The sequence below is a fragment of the Clarias gariepinus genome, chromosome 8 (genome assembly GCF_024256425.1).
Source record: "Clarias gariepinus isolate MV-2021 ecotype Netherlands chromosome 8, CGAR_prim_01v2, whole genome shotgun sequence".
Lineage (NCBI taxonomy): Eukaryota > Metazoa > Chordata > Actinopteri > Siluriformes > Clariidae > Clarias > Clarias gariepinus.
In genome coordinates this window covers 20,185,509-20,196,927 of record NC_071107.1, presented here as the reverse complement: position 1 = coordinate 20,196,927, position 11,419 = coordinate 20,185,509, and the positions used below count along the sequence as shown (strand labels likewise).

The window sequence follows — 11,419 nt, the reverse complement described above, 5'->3', positions numbered from 1 at the left end:
ACATCTGAAGACTAGAAACATACCAGTTCAAATTTATTGAGTTTATAAAACAAATTTTAATTCATCTTCAGCTGTCAAGTTTGGCGGAGACTGTGTCCATGATAGACTCAGATTCCTTCTCTCAGCTGACAGGACTGGAACTCAATGTGGTCTTCTGTTGTTGTAGACCATCCACCTCAAGGTTGCATGTTTTGTGCGCGCTAAGATGCTATTCTGCTCACCGCATTCGTCCAGAGTGATTATTTCAGTTACTATATCCTGCCACTATATATGCTTTTTACTATGTCCCTTTGACTGCTTTCATCAACAAGATCTTTGTTTTCTGTCCCTTTTTTTGTTTCAAACTCTGGGGACGGTTTTGTGTGAGAACCCCAGGATATCAGCAGTTTCTAAAATACAGTACTCATACCACCCTTCAGGTACCAACAACTATGCCACTCTTAAAGTAATAGAGATCACACTTGTAGTTCATTCTAATGTTCAGTGTAAACATTACCTGAAGCTCCTGACCTGTATTGTGCTGCTACCACATGATTGGCAGATTAGAGAACTGCAGTGATGTGAAAGTGTTCTTAATAAAATGGATGAGAGCGTATCCATCAGCTTGGCACACCTGCTTTGTTAATAATGAACATCACCTAGACCATGTCTGAGTGTGCGCACACTTGCTGTTCAAAAATGCGTCAGGGCACCAGGTCCGTACAACACACACACACACACGCACACACACAAACACACACACACACAGACATGTATCCAGATGGTGCTGGTGTGATTGGGTGGAAACGGGAAGCAGCTGTAGCCAACGCAGTGTCCCCACGCTTCAGTGGGACCTAACGGTGGAGACAGCCCATTTGCATGTGAGGGATAATCTGGCTAGCACCCACCCCTGACTGTCTCAATCCAAGATCTCACTTCTCCTTTCAACCCAAACTAATGCTAGACTTCTTTCTGAGACCACACACCTACCTTACTGCCAGCAAAACCTGAAATTCAGTGGGCGAACGGCCAAAGTGTTGTTTTGTGGCACTTGCACAGTAATGAACACGTAATAAAGGTGCCTCTTAATATTACCGGGGTTTAAGTGATCTCCTTTTCTCTATCAAGGAAAACTTAAGTGATAAGGTTTGCCCAACTACAGAGGAATTCTGGGTATCTTGTCCTCACAGTCCAGCTGTGGTCTGCCCCTGCTGTGCTGACAGCTTTCCATCAGTCCTCTGGGACAGGCTCACTACTTGCTCTGCTGGCTACTTTTACAAAGTTCCAATACTGTAGCCAACCACATGACCCTGAAATACTCATTAACCGACTTGACAAAAAAGATGAAAAATAAATGAAGTGCTTTTTTCATGGTCTTCCAGTTTTTCTAAGATTGTTTCATAAAATTTACATGACTGCTTCATTTTATGTGAGTACAGTCTATAATCAGTGTCACTCGGCTGAAGGCAAGGAGATTTACACTTTTTTCCATCTTCCCCTTTGAGATGTCTTAGAAACTTCACTGACTTGTCTTGAACAAAATTAGAAAAGAAAAATGTACTTATCCACTCACTCACCTACAGTCCTTTTGTTTTGCAATTTCCCCACTGTGGGACGAAAAAAGGTACATCTTATCTTATATTATCTTATCTTATCTTTTACTACTTTGGTGTAATAAAATGCAAGACACTGACTGCCCCTTGTCATAGTCACCCTAAGAGAGTGGTTAGCACTGTTGCCTTGCACATCCAGGTTCCGGTTCAATTCCCACCTTGGGGTCTGTGTGCATGGAGTTAGCATGTTCTTCCTTTGCTCGGTGGGTTTCCTCTGGGTGCTTTGGTTTCCTTTCATAGTATAAAGATATACAGATAGGCTAATTTGCCGTTTTCAAATCGCCGTGTAGTGTGTGAATGAGCAGTGATTGTGTATGTGTGAATGTGTGTGCTCTACGATGAATGAAACCCTGTTCAGGGTGTACCACGCCTTGTGCCGTAAGTCTCCTGGGATAGTCTCCAGGCTTTCACAACCCTGTTACAGGATAAAGCGGTATACAGTAGATGATAAGTGCGTGAGTGCGTATATTCGAAAAATAAATGTCGAGGCTTTTAGGTTTAAACTTTATTCAAAATAGTATGCACATTAAATATTAGATGTTTTAGAGAGGCAACATGGTGGTGTAGAGGTCAGCTCTGTGGCCTCGCACCTCAGGGATGAGGGTTTGCTTCCCACCTCAGGTCTGTGTGCATTTTCTGTTTGCATGTTCACCCTATGCTTGGTGTGTTTCCTCCCACAGTCCAATGACACGCAGATTAGGCTAATTGGTGTTCCCAAATTGCCCGTAGTGTGAGAGTGAGTTCATGCTTGTGTCCCCTGGGAGAGGTTCCAGGTACAAGACACTGTACAGGATAAGTGGCATAGAGCATGAGTGACTGAAAGATTGAGTGTTTTGGAGAAATATTCCTTATAAAATAACATCAACATGCTGAAAACATATTAAAGTTCCAATTAATCAAAGCTTGCTTACAAAATAAAAAGCCAAGCTTAAATATCTAAATAATGAGTAAGCCCTAAATGAATATTTTAGGATGTTCTTCCTAACTATGAATGACATCATGCATGTGGGCATTTCCTTTAGTAAACTCCTGTGGCAGAAGATCCGTCACACAGCTATGGATTTTCCAGATATAAACCACACGGATTCACACACATAAACTCATTACTGATAGGTTCCAAAGTGAAACCAAAAGGCTGATATTTAAAGAAGTTGAGGCAATTTATATCAACAAATTTTTACTGTGGTGATTTTATTTAAAACCTTGTAATTCATTTATAAAAAATCATTAGAACGTAGGAGGAGACAGGACAAGTCTGGACTTCTTGTATGTGTCATGGTTTCAGGAACTACCCATACTACTGTAAATAGCTGGTTTTCCAAAAAACAGAATGTGCCTTATACACAGAGGAAACAATAATAATAATTCTACAGCCATATGTACAAAAAACATGAAATAAACTTAAAGAAAATTATGAAAATAAATATTTCTTCTGTTACTTTAACCAAAAATATTTTACTTACTTTAATTTAAGTTATTTGACAAAGTCAAATCTTTTGGCTCGAATAACAAGAAAGAATTTAAATTGTTAACTAAGAAAAAAAAAAAAACAGGCTAACAAGACAAAGTTTTCCCACCACATGGAAGCCTATCGAGCAAAAAACGCCTGATCAGTCAGTAAATTAATTTGTAGAGTCCACAGAAGTGCTTGTGCAAACACCAATGAGCTAATAGGCAACGCAACATCCTCAGACATCTGTAAAAGTTCAGTAACAGCCTGAATTCCCACCACACCGTAAACCAAGAAAAGAAAAAGAAACAACATTCACAAGCATTTCCCAGTAAATAACACTTCCTCTTAAACAGAATCCTTTACAACACTGAGGGCCCAATGCCAGGTATAGGGACCCCAATACTCTGCATTTGTCTTTTCCTTTTACAAAAAAACCTTCTTATTATAAAATGCCGGCTAATAAACTGTATCAGGTATGCTTGACTAGGGATAACTTCACCATCTTTTAACTCCATCCACTATGCAAAATCATTTTTTCTCTGATTTCCCAAATGTAGCGTCAGACCGCATGGCCAAATCCAGAACAGGAAGAGCAGTGCAAGAGCTAGTCTGTGGGTTAGTCTTATCATGAGACCAGAATGCCTGCAACGTTGCCCAACTTCCCTCACCAGATCCACATACAAGCAGAAAAAAAGGAGATTTAGTCCTGAGCTGCAAAGCAGTGAGAAATTAAACGTGGTGCCAGTGAGTAAAGTAACATAAGAGGTGAAGAGTTCAGTGCTATACTCACTGATAGTTCTCCTTTGGATAAGGCACATTAACAGAAACAACAGACACAGAGCTCCTTGTTCCCTTTTAGTATGAACTTGGCACATTTCCTCTGTTTTACCAAGAAAATGTTGCTGCTAGCATTAACACGTTATATCCATCTCAAAATGGAGTCCAGAGACCCCCACACGTATGTGAAGAACGGTTAGGCATTAAGGTAGTAGGCACTACTACCTTAATTTTTCTCCTGATTAGATTCTGATTAAAAGGTCAGTATTTGTAATTACATGGAAGACGAACCTTGGTTAAAAAGTGGACAATAAGTGTAAGTTTATTCCTTCAGAACCATTTTATTTTTATTTCCTTACAGGTGACCTTAGGTACTTACCTTACCTGAACTAACAGCAAATGTCTAGCCAGCATTTGGGGAAAATGACTAACCATAAACCTGTTGAAAACTAGACTTGTATAAAAAACATTCTCAATGTTTCTCCTAAAAGGGGGGCACCAGAGACGACATTCTGTCATCACCACATGATCCATGACGCCATTACTATACTAGGAATGGGTAATCCTCAGAAAATGTGACTTTGGATAACTTGTATCTTCAATAACACTCCAGGAAAAGATAATGAGTTACATAACCATTAATTTCCACATCCTACACCATTTAAATAATGCTAATGCAGAAGGCTGGGGAAGTAATCCCCTTTTGGGGGGGATGACAACTTGTGGTTATATCACTTGGGATGACTGTAAAGCAGCTCTGCATTCAAAGAAACTTGATTATAAAACACCTTGGGGTTGGGGTAGTTCAGTGGTGAACTCTAACTCTCTAACGAACAAGGCGTTTCTGCCCACACAACTGGCATTTTTGTTGTTGTTTTTGAGAACTGAGAAACATATCTAATATATAGGCAACACAGTTAATTTTTAACTTACTTCAAGCTGACTATACAACATGCTGCTGTGCTTAAATTACCTCTGACTTATCAGACTATACATCCAGTAAATTTAAGAAATTATTGGCAGATTTATCAAAAAATGTAAGATAAAATTGACTAACTTAAAAATGAAATATAAAATATGAGTTTATATTAATATAAGAAATAACACAGAAAAAAATACATAGCACCAAATAAACATTTATTTACTTTCCAAAATTTTCCAACGTTCCAGTCTAAATAAAAAATTGCACTGGGTAACAAAAAACTTATTAACAATAATCGTAGAAAAAGCATCAAGAGGTTTTCAAAATCAAAACAGAAATTCAACAGCGCTTTCAATCAGCTTATACATTTACTATATTAAAGCAAACAGCACAGTTCTTTTAAGTTTACAAACTTAAAAACTAAAAATATCCAAAATTGACAAAAAACGAACAAAAAAACCCACTAATGTTTAATTTTTGTGGATTATCTACCACAGCCAAAAGTCTTGTTCCAGTCCTCATAGAGCTCCAGATCTTTGGTAGACACACTGGGCCGTACAGTCTTAAGTGCCTCCTGAAAGTCACAGTACAGTATGGGTCGCACCTGCTCGGGTGTAATGGTGGCGATGTCACTTAGCTGGATGCTGCGGATCGGTCCGAGTGCTGCTTCACGGCACAACTGCGTCATATCAGCCCCAGAGAAACCCTCTGTGCTCGACACCACCTTCTCAAGCTCATCCACTCTCAACTGGCTCTTCTCCCGCGACATTAGGCTGCTCACTATCTGCTGACGTGCGGCAGCCTCTGGAAGGGGAATGTAGAGTCGCTTGGCCAGGCGGCGCCGAGCCGCTTCATCGATCTCCTGAGGCCGATTGGTGGCCCCAACCACCAATATTCGGTCTTCAGAGGAAGTTGCAGCTCCATCAAGCTGAACAAGAAATTCAGTCTTAATCCGGCGAGATGAGTCATGTTCTCCATCTGTGCGCTGAGAAAGCAGGGAGTCAATCTCATCTATAAAAATTACAGCTGGCTGATGGCACCGGGCGATGGCAAACAGAGCTCGAACCATCTTTTCCCCTTCTCCCACCCACTTAGAGGTGAGTGATGATGCACTAATGCTGAAAAACGTAGCACCAGACTGACAGGCTATGCATTTCCCTATGAGCGTCTTTCCAGTACCTGGGGGGCCAAACAAGAGAATTCCCTTAGGTGGACCTCTGAGACCTGTGAAAATGTCTGGCCTGAGCATGGGCCAAACTACAATTTCCTTAATGGTTGCTTTGGCAAACTCAAGGCCGGCAATATCCTCCCAGGCCACAGGTGGGCCATGGTCCATAATTTCACTCATAATCAATTCAATAATTTTAGGTTCAAAGTTCTTAAGTCGCTCATCAACAGGCTGAGTGTCTTGTGTTGGGGCATCCCTGCTGCTACTGTCTTCCTCCTGCCTTGGTATTGGTGACACAAACTTGGAAAAAGCCCCCCTTGACCTGTTAGCCCCCAAAGATTTTTTAATTATTGTACCAGTAGGAGCGGATGAACCCCGCTGTGCCTGATGGGAGTGTTTTTTCTGCTGGTCAACAATAAGCTGCTCTCGTGCCGTTTTAAAGATAGTGCCAGAAAGCTCTTCTCTTCTCCGTCCACTACCTCCACCTTCATGACCTCCTTGTGGCAGGAATGAGCTTCTGCTGCTTTCAGTTCCTGAACTGTAGACATTCTTCCTCTTAGAGGGATTTGTGGAGGAGTAGAACACAGAATTGTGATTGTTTGCGCCGGTCACACTTGTGCTAGCAAAACTTGAACATGGAAAAGAGCCAGGGTTGGTAGGGGAATTACGAGAGTTATGAGCCAAGAGTGGAGTTACCCCTGTTGGGAGTGCAGGGGCATTAGGGGCTGAAGGTAGACTGGTTTCTTTACTTTTGGTCGTGTCTGCTGCACCAGTGGCCATGTTCCCTGGTGTTTTCTCAACCCCAGCACTGCTGTGACGCACAGGCCAGCATGAAGGATGCTCAGGTTTGCATCCAACAGCAGCATTGGACACTATCATACCTTTGCCACAACTCTGACCGACTTCTCCACCAACAATAACGTCAGCATCTGCTGGATCCACAGAGACGCTGCTGTCGTCCACCCCACTCTGCATCATCTTCTGCACGCATGGCAGGCTGAACACATTTTCGACTGTCAACGACGACTCCCATTTGTCGCTGTGGTTTCTCTGATTGCGGGCCAAGTGCAGGGCGCTGTCGGCGTAGTTATTCAGTCCTGTGTGCTGGTCATCTGAGTCCAGGACTGCAGCATAGCGCTCGGTGTAGGTCCTGAACAGGCTGGCAGCTCCGTGTGGAGAGAGCTCGGCATTCGCCCATGCATACTGAATGGCCAGAATGTGTGCCCGGTAAGCATCGGCCGTCTGTTCGGGTGTACATGTGCCAGACGAAATGTCAAAGGACCTCCTCTGCCACTCGTCCAGGTGTACGCTGCTCATGTCTGGCCTGCTTCGTTCTGCGTGAGAAGTGGACACATTTTCTGTTAAAACAGGACACATTTAATCGAGCGTCTTGCAATATTACTGGAGCAGTAAATTATGATGACACAACATGCTCATAAAAATACATTCTGAGTGTTTCTAAATCACACGTTCAGTTTCGGTTTTGTATTAAGTCATCACTTTAACTGACTTTGAGCTGAGCTATCCAAAAGGACATCACTTCCCATAATCACTTCCCACGGGTGTCTGTTTAAAGAAAACAGTTTTATTTTGCATCAGGCTGTGATAGTCATTGAGATCTGACTTCTGCTCTGGTGAGTTTAGTGCTTAAAATACAACAAGGAATGAACATTACACGCTGATCACCTAAATATGAATTGAACATGATTTGTTGTTCATGTTTTTCTTCCCCACGTGCTAAAACCTCACATATTTTCAACACCTTCCTGTCCTCAGTGCTGAGCCCTCAGTGCGCACACACACACACACACACACACACAGAGCAGCGGCTCACACGAAGCTAGCTAGGAGTAAATAAACACATTTGACACTATTTCCTCAGCAATACATATCTTCGGTTTCTTGTGCAACTTACCCCGGCCTTATGAACTTCTTCTTGTATTGCTTCTTGTCTCATATATCCAGGTATAAACCTCTTGCAGCACTCAAAATTTTTCCCGCCGCCTTCATTTTTTTTATCCCACCTGTATTCAGGCATGACCCATCCGCCACGTCGTAAGTGCCGTGTATTACTGACCAATCAACGACCAGGAGGTATGATCAATAGGCCAATCAGGGTGGCGATAGGCAAATATGACGGAAAGTGGTTAGGAGATAAAAAAAATTATAGCATAGACTTGGTGCTGAGGCGGTCTTCCGGCTGCTGCGCCTTTATTGGGGTTTTAATGCCACCATATGGTGGAAAGTGCTCATTGTAGATGTAGTCAAGTAACTCAAATTTAACTACAGTAACCACAAACCCCTGCGATACGCGTCGAGCTTGGCCCAAGCCTGTGTTTGCTACGTCATATCAGTGTTGCCAAATCCCTCGTTATCTCGAAATAATTAAACTAATAAATACTGTTGCGGAGTTATTCAATGACACTCGTTTCCCATACAAAAGTTTGGTCACACCACAATTCCATGGTCTTTCCTGATTTATTTTTCTTTCTACTTTGTAAAGCAATTGTAAAAGCAACCAAAGTATACAATCTTCTTTAAACAGCTGATATTCAGATGAGTCTGCTACTTATGGTCTGTCAAGCCTACATAAAGGGCTATAATCTGAGGTGCTGTTAAGTGGTCATTTCTGAGATAATTAACTTTAAATGAAGGTCTCATCTGCAGCAGAGGTAAACTAAGTTTTGCTCTTGCTTTCCTTGTTTGGTCTTCATGAGCCAGTTTCATCATGATGCTTGATGGGTTAGGAAAATACATTTACAATACTGTACTGTGACAATACTGTTCTTGCAAGAACTATTTAAGAACAGCTGACCCTCATGTCTTTAAATAACTGACTGTTGTTACTTAATTGCCTAATGTCAAGTGTGTTATATCACAGTATTGAAAAAAAAATCTAGAATTGTTCTAGAATGTCAAAAATAAAACCAAACTTTTTTTGACTGATACTGTAGGTACCAATGCAGGGGTGAACTGGGACCAAAAAGTGGCCCTGGACTTCCTGGCACACAGCAGCCCATATTATAACACATTGGCTCCTTAATGTAGAGATTCATTTTTAACACTAGTTACTAGTATAAAAATATAACACAATAATGAAATCAATGCTTTTAAAACATATTATTTGAAGCATCACTGAAAATATATTGAACCATATCAGTAAAACAAAGAAACAAAGGAAAGAACATCAAGACAAACAACATATAAATCTATAAAGACAATATTTTAACAAGAATAGCAACAAAACTGAACAGGTAAGCTGAAATATACTGAACAAAAATATAAACGCAACACTTTTGTTTTTGCTCCCATTTTTTATGAGACGAACTCAAAGATCTGAAACATTTTCTACATACACAAAATAATCATATCTTTCAAATATTGTTCACAAATCTGTCAAAATCTGTGATAGTGAGCACTTCTTCTTTGCCGAGATAATCCATCCCACCTCACAGGTGTGCCATATCAAGATGCTGATTAGGCAGCATGATTATTGCACAGGTGTGCCTTAGACTGGCCACCTGTAAAAGGCCACTTTGAAAGGTTCAGTTGAATCACACAGCACAATGCCACAGGTGTCGCAAGTTTTGAGGGAGCGTGCAATTGGCATGCTGACAGCAGGAATGTCCACCAGAGCTGTTGCTCGTGAATTGAATGTTCATTTCTCTACCATAAGCCGTCTACAAAGGTGTTTCAGGGGATTTGATAGTACATCCAACCGGCCTCACTACCGCAAACGACATGTAACCACACCAGCCCAGGTCCTCCACATTCAGCATGTTCACCTCCATGATCGTCTGAGACCAGCCACTCGGACAGCTGCTGAAACAATCGGAGTGCATAACCAAAGGATTTTTGCACAAACTGTCAGAAACAGGGAAGCTTATCTGCATGCTCGTCGTCCTCATTGGGGTCTCGACTTGACTCCAAATCTGTCAGTCCATTTTGACAGATTTGTGAACAATATTTGAGAGATATGGTTATTTTGTTTATGTAGAAAAAACGGTTTAGATCTTTGAGTTCATCTCATTAAAAATGGGAACAAAAACAAAAGTGTTGCGTTTATATTTTTGTTCAGTATAAAATCAGCAGCGTTAGCTAACGCTAGTAAACTAATTACTTATTTTAATTATGGTAGTCAATATTAATCCGAAATAATGCAGAGAAACATTATTTTATATTAATATCTACCTATGTCTTCAATAACTACCTGGACGTCAATCAAGGAATCAATTAACATCAGCTATTATAGCTGAACTGCATCCCACCCTACACACTGTATAAATGCAGATCATTTACTGCTTTCTGTTTCACCCAAATGAGGATGGGTTCCCTGTTGAGTCTGGTTCCTCTCAAGGTTTCTTCCTATTACCATCTCAGGGAGTTTTTCCTTGCCACTGTCGCCCTCGGCTTGCTTACCAGGGACAAACTGACCATTTTGATTCATACAAATTCACATTTCATACAAACTTAAATAATTCTTTTGACTGTCTAAAGCTGCTTTGCGCCAATGAAAATTGCTAAAAGCACTATACAAATAAAATTGAATATTGACTACCATAATAATTACTAACATAAGTTAATGCTGCTACTGATTTTATTCCAGCTTACCTGTTTAGTTTGATTGGCATTCTTTTCACTCGGCTTCTGGTAGATCAGGGGAAAGGTGTTGGTCATCATCAGCAGGCACTGGTTCATCATCACTGACCCTGCTGCACTTGCAGCTTACGCTGATGAGTGGTATATCTTACACTGCATCACGATTATGCCCCCTGCAAAATGTTCATAATATCTCACTAACAAAAAAGCCAATCTGTCTTTTTCTCATTAAGTGTTTAGGTGAAATTCCACCAATACAAGGGTGACAAATATGCAAAGAAAAAAATCAGAAAGGAGCAAATACTTTTTCATGGCACTTTACATGTAGTCAGATTGTTCCACTGGGATGAAACTGTGGAAGGTGGATAGATAAATCATAATACTGCAAAATGTCTTATTTTGCTGTCAAGCTGTTTATAAGCCTCCTAGGTCTCTGTGAGACTGGTGCTACCGGGGGCGTGTTTCAGAACACGGATGGAATAGACCAAACTAGTTAATATTGAGGGAGGGGAATACATCCACATGCGTGGTAACATAAACACAAACTATTTGAAGCGACGCCCGTGCAGTCGACGCACTCATCCATATGCGTAGAAAAAAGATGCAATATTATGGTTTCCGTATTTTTTATATATATTTGCGTACTGACTGGGCCGGCCCACATTGACCATTGACCAGATGGCCAGTCCGCCACTGCACCCATGTATGACAAAGTCTATTTATTTGCAAAAAATTCTTAAACAGACATATCCACAAATAATCCCAATATAGGTAGTCCCCGATTTACAAACGAGTTCCATTCAGGGAGCACCTTCGTAAGTCTGATTTGTTTTTAAGTCCAACAAAGATGAGTCTTATATGCCTTTGACACGAATATACAATGAAAAGCATATCATTTCACTTGACTT

The 11,419-nt window shown here is 41.0% G+C and overlaps 1 protein-coding gene across 2 annotated transcripts; it reads right to left on the bottom strand.

Moving 5' to 3' along the window:
• Positions 1–4,951: 4,951 nt before the first annotated feature.
• Positions 4,952–7,922, bottom strand: fignl1 (fidgetin-like 1). 2 transcript variants are annotated; one of them, XM_053501429.1, is made up of 2 exons: positions 7,828–7,922; positions 4,952–7,246 (listed from the first exon to the last, which is right to left on the bottom strand). In XM_053501429.1, the coding sequence occupies exon 2, from the start codon at positions 7,227–7,229 to the stop codon at positions 5,229–5,231; it is 2,001 nt and encodes a 666-aa protein (XP_053357404.1). In that variant the 5' UTR covers positions 7,230–7,246; positions 7,828–7,922; the 3' UTR covers positions 4,952–5,228. The 2 variants fall into 2 exon arrangements, with proteins under 2 accessions (XP_053357404.1, XP_053357405.1); XM_053501430.1 differs by having other exon boundaries at positions 4,952–7,270; positions 7,828–7,910.
• Positions 7,923–11,419: the final 3,497 nt, after the last annotated feature.

Bases quoted from the DNA above. Each gene is read 5' to 3' on its own strand.
- fignl1 (XM_053501429.1), bottom strand. From the start codon at position 7,229: ATGAGCAGCGTACACCTGGACGAGTGGCAGAGGAGGTCCTTTGACATT.